Below are 21,138 nucleotides of genomic sequence, written 5' to 3' on the forward strand. Positions count from 1 at the left end.
CTGACAGGGAGGCAACAACGAGTCATGGTACGCGACGAGGTGTCAGAGTGGGCGCCTGTGACAAGCGGGGTTCCACAGGGGTCAGTCCTAGGACCTGTGCTGTTCTTGGTATATGTGAACGACATAACGGAAGGGATAGACTCAGAAGTGTCCTTGTTTGCAGATGATGCGAAGTTAATGAGAAGAATCAAATCGGATGAGGATCAGGCAGGACTACAGAGAGACCTGGACAGGCTACAAGCCTGGTCCAGCAACTGGCTCCTTGAATTTAACCCTGCCAAATGCAAAGTCATGAAGATTGGGGAAGGGCAAAGAAGACCGCAGACACAATATAGTTTAGATGGCCAAAGACTGCAAACCTCACTCAAGGAAAAAGATCTGGGGGCGAGTATAACACCGAGCATATCTCCTGAGGCGCACATCATTCAGATAACTGCTGCAGCATACGGGCGCCTGGCAAACCTACGGACAGTGTTCCAATACCTCAGTAAGGATTCGTTTAAGACTCTGTATACCATTTACGTCAGGCCCATACTGGAGTATGCAGCACCAGTTTGGAACCCACACCTAGTCAAGCACGTCAAGAAATTAGAGAAAGTGCAAAGGTTTGCAACAAGACTAGTCCCAGAGCTACGGGGATTGTCCTACGAAGAAAGGTTGAGGGAAATTGGCCTGATGACACTGGAGGACAGGAGGGTCAGGGGAGACATGATAACGACATATAAAATTCTGGGCGGAATAGACAAGGTGGGCAAAGACGGGATGTTCCAGAGAAGGGACACACACACAAGAGATCACAATTGGAAGTTGAAGACTCAGATGAATCAAAGGGATGTTAGGAAGTATTTCTTCAGTCATAGAGTAGTCAGGCAGTGGAATAGCCTAGAAAGTGACGTAGTGGAGGCGGGAACCATACATAGTTTTAAGGCGAGGTATGATAGAGCTCATGGGGTAGGGAGAGAGAGGACCTAGTAGCAATCAGCGAAGAGGCGGGGCCAGGATCTGTGACTCGACCCCTGCAACCACAAATAGGTGAGTACAAATAGGCGAGTACATGCATGCACATATGCATGAAAACACGCATGCACACACGAGCATGCACACACTCGCATGCACACACACGCATGCACACACATGCATGCACACACATGCATGCACACACATGCATGCACACACATGCATGCACACGCATGCATGCACACACATGCATGCACACGCATGCACACACATGCATGCACACGCATGCACACAGGACTGCAAAGAGACCTGGACAGGCTAGACATGTGGTCCAGTAACTGGCTTCTCGAATTCAACCCAGCCAAATGCAAAGTCATGAAGATTGGGGAGGGGCACAGAAGACCGCAGACAGAGTATAGGCTAGGTGGACAAAGACTACAGACCTCACTCAGGGAGAAAGACCTTGGGGTGACCATAACACCGAGCACATCACCGGAGGCACACATCAACCAAATAACTGCTGCAGCATACGGGCGCCTGGCAAACCTGAGAATAGCGTTCCTATACCTTAATAAGGAATCGTTCAAGACACTGTACACTGTGTATGTTAGGCCCATACTGGAGTATGCAGCACCAGTCTGGAACCCACACCTGGTCAAGCACGTCAAGAAGTTAGAGAAAGTACAAAGGTTTGCAACAAGGCTAGTCCCAGAGCTCAAGGGAATGTCGTACGAGGAAAGGTTAAGGGAAATCGGACTGACGACACTGAAGGACAGAAGGGTCAGGGGAGACATGATAATGACATACAAGATACTGCGGGGAATAGACAAGGTGGACAGAGATAGGATGTTCCAGAGAGGGGACACAGGGACAAGGGGTCACAACTGGAAGCTGAAGACTCAGACGAGTCACAGGGACGTTAGGAAGCATTTCTTCAGTCAGAGTTGTCAGGAAGTGGAATAGCCTAGCAAGTGAAGTAGTGGAGGCAGGAACCATACATAGTTTTAAGAAGAGGTATGATACAGCTCAGGAAGCAGAGAGAGAGAGGACCTCGTAGCGATCAGTGAAGAGGCGGGGCCAGGAGCCGAGTCTCGACCCCTGCAACCACAATTAGGCGAGTACAATTAGGCGAGTACACACGCATGCACACACACGCATGCACACACATACATGCACACACACGCATGCACACACACACAAGCTCACAAACACACACACGAACACACACACACGAACACACACACACATGAACACACACACATGAACACACACACATGAACACACACACATGAACACACACACATGAACACACATGAACACACATGAACACACATGAACACACATGAACACACACACATGAACACACACACATGAACACACACACATGAACACACACACATGAACACACACACATGAACACACACACATAAACACACACACAAACACACACACATAAACACACACACATAAACACACACACATAAACACACACACATAAACACACACACAGCAAGAAAACTGCATAATTTAAAATATTACCTTAGACTCGGCCCTCAGGAAATGCAGGATGGCAGCACCCTTGGCATGGAATGAATACTTCATATTCTCGTGTTTTTTGCTCTCCAGGTGCCGCAAATACGACTGCAAGCAATGTAACACTATTAGCAATTTACATCTGCAAAACAACATTTTACCAGACTAATTTCACAGCATGAACACAGGTTAGGGATTTACATATTTCGACTGAGTTCAGGGTCAATCTGTTGTTCAAAGAGGTTCTCTGACTGAAGACAAAATATACAGATCTCTCTTACTTGCATTTCATAGTTGTCCAATAATGTGTTTTTACAACAAAGTAACAGCAAATATAGAATCAACAAGTATCATTATAATATAAATATGATAAACACAGTACTCAGAAAACAAAATAATGTACAACACTAAAAATGTAACTAATATGACTGAAACATTACAATATATTATTTAGGAAGAACACACCAGTATCTTCATAGCTGAGTTACTATCATTATTTCTTAATTATTTCTTACCTTGACACTAATCCTGGAGAGATTGCACATGTGACAATGGAGGGCCTCCTTCGGCAGCCAAGTAATTTCATCCGACTGCCAAAACACATTGTAGTTAGTTTTGCAAACTACTTTATTTGCATATACTATACAACAAAAAAATCAGATATGCAAAGCAAGGTATATTCACTACCAAGTATCCAGAAAGTAATATACTAAAAAAATCATAATAGTAGTATTAACCCTGCACACTTAATTTTCGTTTTTTAAACAAACTGGCCGTCTCCCACCAAAGTAGGGCGACCAAAAAAAAAAAAAAACTTTCACCACCACTCATTACAGAAGATTAAACTAATGAAGGCTGCAATACAGCTCAAATTATACTAAAAGAAAATGTGAAGTATGTATCACCCCATAGTGACAAAAATAAACAGGATTAAATGAGGTATCACCCGGGTTATTCAAAGAATGTGAAAAATAGTCAAGCTCTACACTGACAAGTTCTTTGAATCATTGTGAAGGCAGTAAATTGGTAAATATGATTCTGATATTGAACACGATCATAGGGAACAACTTTTGATCTGTAGACTAGTTTCACTGACATTTTTTCACAAAAAGTTGAAGACTGCTGGGTGGGAACTAAGAGAATGGATGTGCTACAACTAATGTAAACTAATTTTAGACAAATGCTGAACATGAGACACGAGTACAGATTTCCCTTAACTACAAAAATGTAATCACATATAGGTAATCGCCTACGCTTGCCATATCTAGGACAAAAGAATTTGAGGCCTTTGGTACAGATCTAAATGACGTAAGCACTGTCAACACTTACAAAGAAAAGTCATGTGTTCCAGAACTAGCTTTCACTGAGACTATGTATCACTCTCTGTAAAACTTTATCAAATCTTATAACTCAAAGCTCTACACTAGAGGAAAACACACAATAAAAGTTTGCTCTGCAAATGTGATTTCTTCACTAGGGACAGAGTCAACCGAGACAAAACATAATAGACATACATTCACTCACTCTGGACTCACCTGCTTTTCCTTATCTTTCCTCTCCTCTGTGTCATCATCATCTTCACTCTCTATATCCTCAGCAGTGCCTTCCTCTACCTTTACAGTCTTCTCTGTCTCACTGTCAATGACAACGGGTCTCATGAGTGTACTTGAAAGTAATAATACTTGGTTTTCTCATATTCACTTTGTTGAAGTGGACTAATATCCAATCTCCATCAACATAATGTACATATAATTAGGGTTTTAATCTAGCAAAGTCCCTCCAAGGTTCAACAATGGATTAATGAATCCTACATGTAAAAAATGGTAGTGATACCGATGTGGAGAAAACACTCACGTACAGTTCAGGACATTTATTAAGGCTGAAGAAACCACTAATGGCAAAACAAGTCCTGAGCAATACACAAGTGTCCTTTTCTAATCCTACAAGATTTCAATGTATACAACAATTTATTTACTGCTATAATTAAACTTTACTCTTCTCTGCATGCTACATTAATGAACACACAGCCTGGAAGACTAATATGCTCAGTAAGCATTAACAAGTCTTCATTCAAAAATCTAAATTTTCATTCTTTATCACTCTCTAATCAAGCTTTGAATTATTTTCCATTGGTGGGAAAATTGAAATTTACTGTCGCTTTATGCACCAGTTAAATCTGTCACTGACCAGAACTTAAAAAACTTACAATAAAGGTACAACACCACTGTATCTCTAACAAAGTTAACAAGACCATACTAAGAGTGCAGTATTACAGAGCTCTGAAATAACCATGAGTCCTTAGACATGTACTGTTATTGAAAATAAGTACCATTAACGCAACACTAGTGTTTTTTTTTTTTTTAACACATCCCAACGAGGCAAGGTGACCCAAAAAGAAGAAAAAACTTTCATCGTTCAACACTTTCACCATCATTCTTACATAATCATCATCTTTGCTGAGGTACTTAGATACGACAGTTTAGTAATCTTAATCACTTAATACTGTACATGAATTTGGAAAGTAGTAACAGTGCTTTAGAAAATGCTGGGATATTTGGAACAATAAAAGAATGAAAATATTAATTATTCAATTAGAAAAAAGTGAGATTTTAAATCAACACAAGCATCTGAAAAACAAGATTCTGCAAAGCTAAATTTTCTGAATAACTTAGCTCAGTTTCTTGGAAAACAAGAGGAAAACACACTACCGTAACAACTCTCAAAACCATCACAATCGAGCAAATTACAACATAATAAACAATACAATCTCTCTCAAAAATCAATTTTACCAATTTATTTAACCACTCAAATAATGTACATTCATCTATTCCCATGTTCCCATGAGGGAAAACTAAGAAAATTCCACAAAATGTTTAACAATATTGATGTAAATGGTTTAGAAAACCGACAAGTTGAAGAGTGAGACACTTGTCACATTTGGCAAATGTTGTACAAGTGTCTCATTCTTCAACTGAGTAGTGTTGGGTCACCCTGCATTGGCAAGAACAGTTGTGTTATAACAAGATCACTTTATAGTGTAAAGTAGTGGAAGCTGTGCTATGGTTAGCATAAGTATACATATAGTCACAAACGTTTTGTAGGTGGCAGCAGTGCCAGTGTCACTATTACATACATGGTAGTAGTGTGCATAATCAACAAGTTATTCCATATCTATTGGACAAAATTTAGATCAGAAAGTATTGCCCTGACTCTACAATTTCATACCCTGAACTCCTACATACTCTCCTGCTAAGGGAGCCAACCGCATGTATTCCTTCCCTGGCCCCTAAAATGCCTCAAGCATTAAAAAATTCTACAAGAACACCTAAAACTTCTTTCACAGACTACATAAACTAAATGATTTGGCTAGATAGTACAGTTAAAGTGAACTAGTCGCCACTCACTAGCAGCTTAAATAAACAATGAGAAAAAGATAAATTTTTTATGATCATACAGACGGCCGAAACCAATTGGCTTGTGCATAGAATTCCATTAACCTTGTACACAGTCATACCTCAATTTAGGATGTATTATAACCTAATTACGACATGTAAAAATATCAAGACATTCATGTCTAATATATCACTAAGAATCAGCACTATAATGAAGTACTATACGTATATCCTTATCATAGAATTAACATGAAATATGTAAATACATCACCTGATGGAAAACTACAAGGAAGTTCCAGCAGCACACCACTTTTTTTTAACTGGGAATTGCCTGAAAGATAAAATCCCAGCCCTTTTCCCCACACCCACAGAGAGGCAAGTCTCTGTCACGGAAGTTCCGTGAGGCACAGGTGTAACAGAGGTAAATGTAGGCAGCTTACCTCTGGCTGGCATCAGCTGCATCCTCTGCATCAGCAGTGTCCCCCTCTGGGTCATCAGATGATTTTCCCTCATCCTTCACCTTCTGGTCCTTGGCAGGGCCCTTACTATTCCTGGTATCATGCCAGGGCTTACCACGCCGGGCCCTTGCCACTTTCCGGGATTGGTACTCATTCCCAGCATGCTGTTCAGCGGGGAAGTAGGGGCGGCCACCTCGGCCACGGGGTACCCAGGTCCGCCGAGGGCTGTAGCGACGGACACGCGAGGGATACCTGCGCGCAGGTGGTGGATGCATTCCATCCTGTGGAAGACACTCACCACTCAGTTACCCCTCGGCAAATTGTTTGCTTTAGGCAGAGCTCCAAGGGATGGAATCCCATCTTAGCACGAGGCAGTATCTGACCTCGGCAGACCAACTTGGGTAATTTCTGGGTGGGCCTAGGACCAGCAGTAAAGGTATATAATGTGGGACAATCACCACAGCACCAGCTTACCCTAAAACTTTCGGGCAAGAGAAGATCACTAATACTGTAAAGCACTTCAATATTGTAACACAGGGATGCCAATAATTATTAATCTGCAAGATCATCCCCAACTTGAAGCTTGAGATATTGACCTAGTAATTTGGTGGAAACTTTTCAATTGTAAATATCAAAATCTTCTCCATGTGGAGCAGATATAGTGCTTTCATCCATATGTCAAATGGTGCTGATGATAATGTCATCTTGAGAGGAAGGTTAAAATAACCTACCACTATGTAGCATGTTATACCACCGTGATTCATCTGAACATAAACAAGAATATATTAATTTAATTTGTGAAATGTACAAGTGGTCAATAAAAGGCAACCGTTGCCAGTGATTAACTGGCATGCCATTAAGCACCTGCTTACAGCATCTCACCTGTGTGTACCCTGAGCCACACACTTCATTACTGGCAGACTTAAGTCAAGAGACCAGCACCTGGCAATCATCACATCTTTATATAATAGTGCACCTGTATAAGAAAAGCTCACAAGGTGGTGTTAAGTGCTTTTTGAAGTTAAATGTTTTACTGAAGACAGTTCTAGTACCCAAGTACAGTACTCAGATCACCTGCTCAACACAGACTGCAGAAAAAGTTTCATGGTTCTTTTATCATAAAATAATTATGATTCTTATTACAATTAGTGAACTATTTTCTCTGCTTCAGGAGTCTGTTGTCACATGATCAGGAACTTGCATGCAATGTATCATGCTTGGGTGTGTACCTCGCTTCTTTTAAATAGAGGACTCACAATGCATCACCAGGTAAAGCTGTGTTTGTGTGTTAGGTTACGAGTAAATTTCGTAATCCCATAATGACTTTCCCCATTGTAAAAATAGTTACACAAAGAATTTTCCAGTCAGAATTTTTTTAATCATGCAAAAATCTTCCCTCCAAGGATTAATATGCACATGTTTTCCTTTCCCTCAGCTGCATTATGCCCACTGCTTATACATACTACAGTATCAACACAAATCTCTTGATACCAACTGATGATGCAGAGGATGATGGCAGTGCAAACTATTAAAATTATTTGCCTACCATCCACAATCAAATATTCTCATCCAAGTCCTATCCCCCTTCCCTCTGCTTGCATACTACTAACATTCATAAAAGCCTAACACCATTCAAAGAAATTAAGTTTTACCATTGTCTACATTCAAAATGAATCTTTAGTGAACTCTTCCAGCACAAGACTTACATAGTGTATCTTCAAAAAGTAACTACTGAACAAGAAAGCCAAAAAAAAAAAAAATGACTTGTCTTATGCCACAGTCAACTCTTGGTTTTCGCGGTATCAATTACTCTAACTTAAGAACATCTGCTAGGCATTTCACATCTGAATATTTTCCGTAGTTGTATCATTGGTGTTATTCGTTAAACTGCCAATCAAGAAGCTAATGAACACATTTCATCACACGCACTTTGAACAAATTTTAAATTGCTTAAATATGTACTATACTGCATTGAATTTTTTCCGGTTTTTAAAAGAACATATGCAAAAAATACTATGAAGCACACTAATATGTTGACATTTACTACAGTACAAGGCTCATTATGAATAATGAGTGTTTAATCCACTATTCTGGGTTTACAGAAGTACAGAATACGTATGTTAGGAGACACAGTAGGACTACAGAGGAAGAAGGATGATTTAGGAAACAGTGGATGAGTAGACCAAGCAATTTACCTTTCAAACATCTGACCGAATAACCAAATAATACTTAGATTAAGTTAAGGAACTGTGTCACATTTATGGACTCAGAAAAGCCATTGACAGGGTAGATATGGCAGAAGTGGCAGATGAAATGTAGGAATAAGTAGTATATTACTAAAAGTACATAGTTAAGAGGTTTTAATGCAAAGTGAGGCTCTGGTTAGAATATGTAAAATTATTTAATAAATTGTTGTATTCTGAGCACCTCTGCAAAAACAGTGATTATGTGTGAGTGAGGTGAAAGTGTTGAATGATGATGAAAGTATTTTCTTTTTGGGAATTTTTTCTTTTTTGGGTCACCCTGCCTCGGTGGGAGATGGCCAACTTGATAAAAAAAAAAAAAGAAGAAAATTTATAGATGGGATTGTGTAAAAGAAATGAATGTCATGGTGTTGTGGAGAGGTGTGGGAATGATGAACAATGATTGCAATACAAAGTGGGAATTGTTACAGTTGGTCTTTGCTGACGAGACAGTTCATTTGGCAAATTCTGAAGATAAGGTGCACAGGTAGGTAGGGAAATTCGAGTGTGTGAAAAAAGAAATAAAAAGTAAACAGAAAACAGCAAAACAAGTAACAAAATGTTTGAGCAATGAAAGAATGGATATCAGAATGCAAGGAGGGAGTGGGGATAAAGTTAATGTATTTAGATATGTCTATAAAAGATGTGAACCACAGATGGTTAAAAAAGCAATTATGATAAAGCACCTGTGGAAAGAAGTACGTATATTTGAGCAAAAAAGGTGGGGGGAGGGGTAAGGTATCAGAGTACATCAGTACCAACACTTATGGGTGTGTGCAAGGAAAACATCAACATAGAATTACTTGCTCCAAATATTCACGTCCTTTCACTTTCATGGATGAGGAAAGGAAAGATAAATTATTTTAAAAGCAATACCTTTATTAAAAACAAAACCTGTAATAAATTATAGATCTACACCGAAGAAAAATATAAAAGGAAAAGCTTGTACGCTATATACAAGCCTAGATGCTATAACAGCACATACAAAGATTACATAGCATTACAGTGATGTAATGATGGTCCTCTAGACAGTAATAATGTCTGGACTTCTAGAAAGGTGGTATCGCAAGTGAGGCAGGAGAAATCTCCAGCTTTGAGTACATTTCCTAAAATCTTTAGAAGTTCTGAAAAGTAAAGTGGATCATTACCTCTGCCAAGTACCAGATCAATTAGGCTGTGATGACTACATGGGCTAATGGGTTGCCAACAGCAACAGCCTGGTTTAATAGGTAATGAGCAGTAAAGTCGTGCTTCAAGCCAAGCAATGAGGGAAGAAAAAAATTCTCATATAATAGGCAGATCTGACAGACTCTGGTACACACAGGTTGTCAATAGTACCAATGATGATTAATTTATTTATTTATTAACACATCAGCCATTTCCCACCAAGATAGGGTGGCCCAGAAAAGAAAAACTTTCATCATCATTCACTCCATCACTGTCTTGCCAGTCGCACTTGCATTACAGTTATAAAACTGCAACATTAACACCCCTCCCTCAAAGTACAGGCACTGTACTTCCCATCTCTAGGACTTGAGTCTGGCCTGCCAGTTTCCCTGAATCCCTTCATAAACATTACCCTGCTCACATTCCAAGAGCACATCAAGTCCTAGAAACCATTCGTCTCCATTCGCTCCTAATTAACACCCTCACACATGCTTGCTGGAAATCCAAGCCCCTCAAACACAAAGCCTCCTTACCCCCTCCCTCCAACCTTTCCTAGGACGACCTCTACCCCGCCTTCCTTCCACTACAGATTTATACACTCTCGAAGACATTCTATTTTCTTCCAGCCCCTCTACATGTCCAAACCACCTCAACAACCCCTCCTCGGCCCTCTGGATAATAATTTTGGTAATGCTGCACCTCCTCCTAATTTCCAAACTACGAATTCTCTGCATTATATTCACACCACACATTGCCCTCAGACACGACATCTCCACTGCCTCCAGCCTTCTTGTTGCAACATTCACCACCCATGCTTCATACTCGTATAAGAGCATTAGTATAACTATACTCTCATACATTCCCCTCTTTGCTTTCATGGACAATGTTCTTTGTCTCCACAGACTCCTCAATGCACCACTCACCTTTTTTCCCCTTGTCAATTCTATGATTCACCTCATCTTTCATAGACCCATCTGCTGACACGTCCACTCCTAAATATCTGATTATTAAATATCTGATTATTATTAAATATCTGATTATTAAATATCTTATTTTTTTATAATTATTATAATCATAACTAAGTGCTAAACCACAAGGGTCACACAGAACCACTGATGATGATTGTACTTAGTCCATGGAGACTCCATTAAAGATGGTACATAGGCCCAATAGACCTATGTAGATAGCATATGTCAACACTGGTCAATACAGGAACTAGGTGATAGACCACTCTCCTGTAGCATGAACTACAATGTTAGCCCATTCATAAACCCTTATAGTTATATCAATAGAATGACAAAGAGGGCATATAAATCAAGGGTGGAAAGAAAGATGGGTTGTTCCAGGAAGGCTTAGAGGTAAGGGATGAAGGTAGTTTTAAGTGGTAGTCACTAAAGCATCCAGGTGGAATGTGAGCGGAATAAAAGGAGAAAAGTGGTTTATGGAGTTTGATGGGGTGTTATGCATGAGCAAATTAGAATTTATGAAAGAATTCAGAGAGGTGGGAAGTACAGTGCCTGCACTCAGAAGGAAGGGTGGGGATGTCGCAGTTCAGAGGATCATTTTAATTATGTTCAAACACTTCTGGCAAGACAGCTATTAAAAGAATGATGTTTCTTTCTGTGGGTCACTCTACCTTGGTGAGACAGAGCCAATCTGTTAAAAAAAACAAAAAAAAAAAAATCCAAGGTAGGAGGAGCCCTGCTCAACGTCCAGAAAGCATCTAAAGCAACTTGCCACTAAAGCAGATATATGAGAAAAATTTCAGTCATAGTTACCGTATTACTCTATAGATTATAAACACACACTACTACTCAAGTCTTCATAAACTTTAAGTTACAAAAACCTCACAGAAGGGTTAGGAATCCCACATTTTGAAATAAACATTTCTACGCAGGTGTTCACATACATACCCACTCCGTACGCCTTATCTTCCTGGGTGGTCCATTGTCCCAACCATCATGACTCTCGCCCACTGATGAATCCTGAAGTGGTAGACATTAATACATTACTGAAAACAACCAACTACTACCTTTTTTTTTTTTTTCAACAAGTCAGCCGTCTCCCACCGAGGCAGGGTGACCCAAAAAAGAAAGAAAATCCCCAAAAAGAAAATACTTTCATCATCATTCAACACTTTCACCACACTCACACATTATCACTGTTTTTGCAGAGGTGCTCAGAATACAACAGTTTAGAAGCATACACATATAAAGATACACAACATATCCCTCCAAAATGCCAATATCCCAAACCCCTCCTTTAAAGTGCAGGCATTGTACTTCCCATTTCCAGGACTCAAGTCCGACTATATGAAAATAACTGCTTTCCCTGAATCCCTTCACTAAATATTACCCTGCTCACACTCCAACAGATCGTCAGGTCCCAAGTACCATTCGTCTCCATTCACTCCTATCTAACACGCTCACGCACGCTTTCTGGAAGTCCAAGCCCCTTGCCCACAAAACCTCCTTTACCCCCTCTCTCCAACCCTTTCGAGGACGACCCCTACCCCGCCTTCCTTCCCCTATAGATTTATATGCTTTCCATGTCATTCTACTTTGATCCATTCTCTCTAAATGACCAAACCACCTCAACAACCCCTCTTCTGCCCTCTGACTAATACTTTTATTAACTCCACACCTTTTCCTAATTTCCACACTCCGAATTTTCTGCATAATATTTACACCACACATTGCCCTTAAACAGGACATCTCCACTGCCTCCAACCGTCTCCTCGCTGCTGCATTTACCACCCAAGCTTCACACCCATATAAGAGTGTTGGTACTACTATACTTTCATACATTCCCTTCTTTGCCTCCATAGAAAACGTTTTTTGACTACACATATACCTCAACGCACCACTCACCTTTTTTCCCTCATCAATTCTATGATTAACCTCATCCTTCATAAATCCATCCGCTGACATGTCAACTCCCAAGTATCTGAAAACATTCACTACTACCTACAGCATCTAAAAATTGAAGAGAGGTGTGGTTATATTTAATTTTCAGTAGGAAAATCAGTCAACAAATAACATTATAAATTATCAGCATGAAGTTTCAGGTCGTCTGTTTAATGACTATTTACATCTCCCTGTACATATAAAGCCCAACCGTCTTTATATTAACTTTAGTGTTGAGAAAATATATCTGACTTCAACTCTGGCTGATGCAGTATGAACAAAGCAATATAATAATGCACCCAATGCTCATAGTAAATATAGCTTTTGCCTCCCCAGATTTATATATCCTCTTACCTACCTATCCAGAGTCTACCTGGAGGTCATTCTGAGGGTTAACACCCCAGCACCCCAATCCTTGTTGCCTTATTCTGTTCCGTTCTCTCTAAATGCTCAAACCACCTCAACACCCCTCATCAGCCCTCTGGATTATACTTCTGATAATCCCCACACTGTCTTCTAATCTTGACGCTCTGAATTCTTCTCAGAATTCCACATTTATTATGTGATGGTGCTGCTAGGTGATCTATTGGCAGCAGCCAGCCACCAGGTGTTGTCTCAAGAAGCCACCTACCCACCACCACCATCACTACCTGCAGAACTTGTGTTTTCTTCTATGAGAAGCCTACTCCATCTACACCTCAGCTTCTCTTGGTTATATTTTATTTAAATATTAAATATGTTTAATTTTACATTCTCTTTATCTCATTTTAATTATACTGTACAGTATTTCTTTTATTATTTTTCCATCCTAATAATTTTCCTAACAGGTAACCGACCAGTTTCCCTGACATTTTGCAATATTAGTTGCGTTTACAAGATTACTCACCATTTTGGTAAGTGAATGGCAACAAATATGAGAGTAAGTCAACTATAAGTCTCAAATTTAAATTATTTTTGAAAATGAATAAAACAAACCAGTTCTATTATTGCCCAGCATTAAATGCATTGCCATTTTAGAGAGATCAGCATTATACAGTGTGTTCAAAATTATGAATCTTGTAGCCACTGTCTACTGGCATTACCCCATTTCTCAGTACTTTGAGTAATTTCTCTACCCCACCCATCCTATCTAGTGAGGGGGTTTACCTGGAGAGGGTTTCAGGGGTCAGTGCCCCCGCAGCCTGGTGTGAGACCAGGCCTCATGGCCTCAATGTCCTACAATATTTTGGGTATTTACACAAAATGACCAGTTACTATAGCATGAATACAGTCTTAGGATTAAAAAATAAAATCTCTTCTAGCTATCTAAAACATTAATTATATTAATTATATTAACTATATTTAATAATATTTTTATATAGCCGGACTTGAGTCCTGGAAATGGGAAGTACAATGCCTGCACTTTAAAGGAGGGGTTTCGGGATAATGGCAGTTTGGAGGGATATGTTGTGTATCTTTATACGTATATGCTTCTAAACTGTTGTATTCTGAGCACCTCTGCAAAAACAGTGATTATGTGTGGGTGAGGTGAAAGTGTTAAATGATGATGAAAGTATTTTCTTTTTGGGGATTTTCTTTCTTTTTGGGTCACCCTGCCTCGGTGGGAGACGGCCGACTTGTTGAAAAAAAAAAAAATGAATCAAAAGCAAAGTAAGCAAGAAATACTTATCAGATCAGAAAATAATAACAGCCTGAGCAAAGAAACAGGCTCAAGATGTTATTTTCTTATTAATTGATGTACTCATAGTACGTGTACATCAATTAATAAGGTTATATATTTTTTTTTTTTTATTATTATCACACTGGCCGATTCCCACCAAGGCAGGGTGGCCCGAAAAAGAAAAACTTTCACCATCATTCACTCCATCACTGTCTTGCCAGAAGGGTGCTTTACACTACAGTTTTTAAACTGCAACATTAACACCCCTCCTTCAGAGTGCAGGCACTGTACTTCCCATCTCCAGGACTCAAGTCCGGCCTGCCGGTTTCCCTGAATCCCTTCATAAATGTTACTTTGCTCACACTCCAACAGCACGTCAAGTATTAAAAACCATTTGTCTCCATTCACTCCTATCAAACACGCTCACGCATGCCTGCTGGAAGTCCAAGCCCCTCGCACACAAAACCTCCTTTACCCCCTCCCTCCAACCCTTCCTAGGCCGACCCCTACCCCGCCTTCCTTCCACTACAGACTGATACACTCTTGAAGTTATTCTGTTTCGCTCCATTCTCTCTACATGTCCGAACCACCTCAACAACCCTTCCTCAGCCCTCTGGACAACAGTTTTGGTAATCCCGCACCTCCTCCTAACTTCCAAACTACGAATTCTCTGCATTATATTCACACCACACATTGCCCTCAGACATGACATCTCCACTGCCTCCAGCCTTCTCCTCGCTGCAACATTCATCACCCATGCTTCACACCCATATAAGAGCGTTGGTAAAACTATACTCTCATACATTCCCCTCTTTGCCTCCAAGGACAAAGTTCTTTGTCTCCACAGACTCCTAAGTGCACCACTCACTCTTTTTCCCTCATCAATTCTATGATTCACCTCATCTTTCATAGACCCATCCGCTGACACGTCCACTCCCAAATATCTGAATACGTTCACCTCCTCCATACTCTCTCCCTCCAATCTGATATTCAATCTTTCATCACCTAATCTTTTTGTTATCCTCATAACCTTACTCTTTCCTGTATTCACCTTTAATTTTCTTCTTTTGCACACCCTACCAAATTCATCCACCAATCTCTGCAGCTTCTCTTCAGAATCTCCCAAGAGCACAAAAATACAAAATGTAAAAAGAAAAAGTCAGTTCCTTCTTTTTTGGGTCACTCTACCTTGATGGTAGATGGCAGGTGTTAAAAAATGTATATATAATGTGTTTGCTTTTGGGAAAATCTCTGCACTCTCAAATTACACTTTTGCAACTTTTTGGGGTTAAAAGGGCTGCACAAATTTCAGCATTACTTCAGTGAATAGGTTAGAAAGTTAAAAAATGGAAAAAAGGCTTGCTGATTTAGATAGCCAACTTACTGTAGACAAAACAGCATTTAAGATATTCATGGCCAGCTTTGATCGATCGCTTCCCATTTGACTGAGTCGACTGAGGGAACCAATCAGATCTGACGTGCCTCCTCCAACCATCCCACCAGATGCTCCAGTATTGGACATGCGAGATGAGTAACCACCGCCACCACCGCCACCACCTGATGTGTGTCTGTACCCAACGTCATCCCATACTTCCATTTGTGCACTTGATCTCCGGAAATCTCCATATCTGAAAATTTAAGAAACATACCTAGATAATATATTTTTCAACAGAGTATAAAAAAAAAGGACATTCACTATAACATGCACAAAGACAACTTAATTCTACTCCAATCTCAAACATTAACCTGGCAAACCAAAACTAGACTAAGTTTATTTAGGTATAGGTAAACAAGTACAACTATCCTACATAGTTTAACATGTGTAATTACCTAGGATAACCCCCCCCTCCCCCCCCAAAAAAAAGTGACATTTCCATTGGCATGGTAATATAATTTAAATTACTGAATGCTTAAAAAATATGTACAGCATGATCTATGGATAATAAATAGCAAAAGGAAGACAAGAAAAATAGGTTTTTAACATAAGATCAGTTGATCATACAGGAATGGCATGTAGTATCTACGAAGAAAGCTAAACCAGCTTCAAAAATGTGACAATCCAGATACACTTGCCTGTCATGGCCCCCAGACTCTCGGTAGCCTCCAGAAGCCCCATGTCCTCCACCTCCACGATATCTCCCACTGTTGTAGTTGCTACCACCATGGTTGTAATCCCTCCCACCACCTCCACTAGTGCTGCTACCTCTGCTGCTTCCCCAGCTATAGTTGCCACGCCCTCGGCCTCTTCCTCTAAAAATTAAACAGGTCAGAATTAAATTTATTTAAACTACAGAAAGTAAGTTACTATACAACACAGGTCATAAGTACTGTACTAAAACTGTCATTCATATATCGCACAGCATTTGAAATGAAATGCCAGAAAACCAAATTTTAATAAAAACAGAGAAGTCTACCTGTAACGATTGCTGTTACCACCACCACCGACTCTTGAGTCGTACTCCCCTTTGTCATAATATCCTGGCATCCTGAAAAAATGACAAAAGTAAAATTAAGACATAGGTACTATGCATGCAAGTATTTTTATTATAACTATATATACAAGGGAAAGTGCTAAACTCACAGGGGTCATACAGGGCCTGGTATATGAGGAGATTTTGAATGGATGAGAGACAGTATACATGGATAGTATTAATTAGCATCCTAAATCAATATTTTAACCTATTTTGATAAGGGAAGGGTTTACAGCACACTATTATAATAACCATGGCAAGTGCTCATTCTGTAGGGATTATACAACACCTGGGAAATAGAAAGTAATCAGGCTTGGTCTAAGAAAAGGAAGGGGTAACTCCAATTCCTTACATCAAGAGGACATTCTTTAACAGCATCAAAGTAGCCCTTACCCTCCCTTTCCTCCTCAATAATATTAAATTTATTTCTTTTCTGCAGTATACAAGTAATGTAGTTTACATGTAAAAGCCATCAGATGTGTTGCATTTCAGGCAGATCATGCAGTATAGCAATGAAACACTATTGTTAGTAGGGTCTCATGTCTTGATAAAAATAAAATTAAGAATATACAGCATTGTTACTGTAGTGAGGTTTGGACATTGGAGTATACCTGGGGAGGGTTTCTGGTGTCAACGCCCCCGTGGCCCAGTCTGTGAACAGGCCTCATGGTGGATCAGGGCCTGATCAACCAGGATGCTGCTGTTGGCTGCATGCAATCCGATGTACAACACAGCCTGGCTGGTCAGGTACATACTACTAACTTTAGGTGCCTGTCCAGTGCCTTCTCGAAGACAGCCAGGAGTCTATTGGTAATCCCTCTTATGTATGCTGGAAGGCAGTTGAACAGTCTTGGGGCCCCTGACACTTATTGTGTTGTCTCTTATCATGCTAGTGACACCCCTGCTTTTCATTGCGGGGATGTTGCATCGTCTGCAGTGTCTTTTGCTTTCATTGGGAGTGATTTTCGTGTGCAAATTTGGTACTAATCCCTCTAGGATTTTCCAAGTGTATATAATCATATATCTCTCCCGCCTGTGTTCTAGGGAGTTCAGGTTGAGGAACTTCAAACATTCCCAGTAATTTAGGTGTTTTATCGCAGTTGTGTGTGCAGTGAAGGTGCTCTGTACATTTTCTAGGTCAGCAATTTCACCTGCCCTGAAAAGTGCTGTTAGTGTGCAGCAATATTCCAGCCTAGATAGAACAAGCGACCTGAAGAGTGTCATCATGGGCTTGGCATCCCTAGTTTTGAAGGTTCTCATTATCCATCCTGTCATTTTTCTAAATTCTAGTAAAATATAATAAGTGTAATAACATAATTGAAAAATGGCAGCACTAAGAACATAATGGAGAAAGGTTTTAAATGAAAAATACTCCTCAGCACAAAATCAAACATTTTAAATTATGCAAAATATGTAAGCCATCTACACCACAAAAGTAATTACTTCTTGGGCAAGCTTGTTATTTTGGGAATATTTAGCAAGAAAATATTTTTCTTTTTTTGGCACATGTGGCACATCATAGCCAAACACTGACTAGTGCTGTGACCTGGCATGTATTGTGACCTGGCATGTATTGTGACCTGGCATGTATTGTGACCTGGCATGTATTGTGACCTGGCATGTATTGCAGCCTGGCCAATCAGACCTTAGGATCGTGGCCTGACCAATCACACTGAACATAAAGACTGGTCATGAATAAAGACCAATGGCAGCGAGATTGTTGTTAAAATATTTTAGGTCGAGCTGGGTGGGTTTATCTAAGCTTTGTCAAGTATCCAACCATCCGCACAACATAATAAATTTTATCTCCAAAATCTATCCAGGTCTACTAATTGGTGGGTCCTCGGGTCACAAACTGAGGGACCAGGACTGAACCCTGGCATGGGTTAAATATTGAGCATGTTTTCTTACACCTGTTATCCCTGTTCACCTAGCAGTAAGTAGGTACCTGGGTGTTAGCCACCTTACACCTGTTATCCCTGTTCACCTAGCAGTAAGTAGGTACCTGGGTGTTAGCCACCTTACACCTGTTATCCCTGTTCACCTAGCAGTAAGTAGGTACCTGGGTGTTAGCCACCTTACACCTGTTAACCCTGTTCACCTAGCAGTAAGTAGGTACCTGGGTGTTAGCCACCTTACACCTGTTATCCCTGTTCACCTAGCAGTAAGTAGGTACCTGGGGGTGTTAGTTAACTGGTGTAGGTCGCATCCTGGGGACAAAATTAACCTAAGTTGCGGGAAATGCTCTGCATAAAAAAACTTTATATATATTATGTCAATGATGTCAGCTATGGTCTGTATAAGTTGCATTATGTACCTGTAGAAATAAAGATCATTATCATTATTAGCCTCCATGAAGGCCATCCCCCGCCAGACTAAAACAATCAACTAACCTGTAATATAGCTTATATAACTGTTATATATCCCTCAGGTAGAAGCAGGTAGATAGGTAGATGATCCAGGTAGACACAGAGTGAGAGTAGATAAGAAGAAAAGCGAGTATGAGGTTAATATAAGTGATGGCAGCAGTAGTGGTAGAGGCGGCAGCCGGCAGCACCAACAATGTCTGCTGCTCCTCCTATTTTTCTTCTTTTTTGGTTGTTATTTAGCGGTTGAAGGAGGTGGTTGTCTGCACTGATGTTGTGTGTTGAGGGTCACCTGGTTGACCAGCACCTGTGGTGGTCTGGGTGGCTGGCAGACACCTACAACAAGTGTGGTAGTTAAGTCAGGGTCACACCATCAAGGACAACAACGGAGCTTCAGTCTGCCACCAGCAGCAGCAGCAGAGGCGCACCTCGTGCGCACTCTTGTACCTCGTGTGTTGTACCTCGTGTTGTACCTCGTGTGTTGTACCTCGTGTGTTGTACCTTGTGTGTTGTACCTCGTGTGTTGTACCTCGTGTTGTACCTCGCGTGTTGTACCTCGCGTGTTGTACCTTGTGTGTTGTACCTCGCGTGTTGTACCTCGTGTGTTGTACCTTGTGTGTTGTACCTCGTGTGTTGTACCTCGTGTGTTGTACCTTGTGTGTTGTACCTCGTGTGTTGTACCTCGTGTGTTGTACCTCGTGTGTTGTACCTCGTGTGTTGTACCTTGTGTGTTGTACCTCGTGTGTTGTACCTCGTGTGTTGTACCTTGTGTGTTGTACCTCGTGTGTTGTACCTCGTGTGTTGTACCTTGTGTGTTGTACCTCGTGTGTTGTACCTCGTGTGTTGTACCTTGTGTGTTGTACCTCGTGTGTTGTACCTCGTGTGTTGTACCTCGTGTGTTGTACCTCGTGTATTGTACCTCGTGTGTTGTACCTCGTGTGTTGTACCTCGTGTGTTGTACCTTGTGTGTTGTACCTCGTGTATTGTACCTCGTGTATTGTACCTTGTGTGTTGTACCTCGTGTGTTGTACCTCGTGTGTTGTTCCTCGTGTGTTGTACCTCGTGTGTTGTACCTTGTGTGTTGTACCTCGTGTGTTGTACCTCGTGTGTTGTACCTTGTGTGTTGTACCTCGTGTGTTGTACCTCGTGTGTTGTACCTCGTGTGTTGTACCTTGTGTGTTGTACCTCGTGTGTTGTACCTCGTGTGTTGTACCTCGTGTGTTGTACCTCGTGTGTTGTACCTTGTGTGTTGTACCTCGTGTGTTGTACCTTGTGTGTTGTTCCTCGTGTGTTGTACCTTGTGTGTTGTACCTAGTGTGTTGTACCTCGTGTGTTGTACCTTGTGTGTTGTACCTCGTGTGTTGTACCTCGTGTGTTGTACCTTGTGTGTTGTACCTCGTGTGTTGTACCTCGTGTGTTGTACCTTGTGTGTTGTACCTCGTGTGTTGTACCTCGTGTATTGTACCTTGTGTGTTGTACCTCGTGTGTTGTACCTCGTGTGTTGTTCCTCGTGTGTTGTACCTCGTGTGTTGTACCTTGTGTGTTGTACCTCGTGTGTTGTACCTCGTGTGTTGTACCTCGTGTGTTGTACCTCGTGTGTTGTACCTTGTGTGTTGTACCTCGTGTGTTGTACCTCGTGTGTTGTACCTCGTGTGTTGTACCTCGTGTGTTGTACCTCGTGTGTTGTACCTCGTGTGTTGTACCTTGTGTGTTGTACCTCGTGTGTTGTACCTCGTGTGTTGTACCTTGTGTGTTGTACCTCGTGTGTTGTACCTCGTGTGTTGTACCTTGTGTGTTGTACCTCGTGTGTTGTACCTTGTGTGTTGTACCTCGTGTGTTGTACCTCGTGTGTTGTACCTCGTGTGTTGTACCTTGTACCTCGTGTGTTGTACCTTGTACCTCGTACCTTGTACCTCGTGAGCATTCTTGTACCTCGTGTGTTGTACCTTGTACCTCGTACCTTGTACCTCGTGAGCACTCTTGTA

General features: G+C 40.9%; 1 protein-coding gene across 1 annotated transcript in view; it reads right to left on the minus strand.

Moving 5' to 3' along the window:
* LOC128698521 (zinc finger protein on ecdysone puffs) overlaps positions 1-19,578 on the minus strand; it is a 40,409-nt gene extending 20,831 nt beyond the window's left edge. The window contains exons 1-9 of the mRNA XM_053790779.2: positions 19,181-19,578; positions 16,731-16,802; positions 16,390-16,566; positions 15,701-15,944; positions 11,664-11,735; positions 6,323-6,621; positions 4,026-4,125; positions 3,006-3,080; positions 2,497-2,598 (exon numbers count right to left, since the gene is read on the minus strand). Coding sequence (XP_053646754.1) covers positions 2,497-2,598; positions 3,006-3,080; positions 4,026-4,125; positions 6,323-6,621; positions 11,664-11,735; positions 15,701-15,944; positions 16,390-16,566; positions 16,731-16,801 — 1,140 coding nt within the window. The 5' untranslated portion in view covers position 16,802; positions 19,181-19,578. The remainder of the gene's footprint in view (positions 1-2,496; positions 2,599-3,005; positions 3,081-4,025; positions 4,126-6,322; positions 6,622-11,663; positions 11,736-15,700; positions 15,945-16,389; positions 16,567-16,730; positions 16,803-19,180) is intronic.
* Between the last annotated feature and the right edge of the window lie 1,560 nt (positions 19,579-21,138).

This window comes from Cherax quadricarinatus, chromosome 88 (genome assembly GCF_038502225.1).
Source record: "Cherax quadricarinatus isolate ZL_2023a chromosome 88, ASM3850222v1, whole genome shotgun sequence".
NCBI lineage: Eukaryota > Metazoa > Arthropoda > Malacostraca > Decapoda > Parastacidae > Cherax > Cherax quadricarinatus.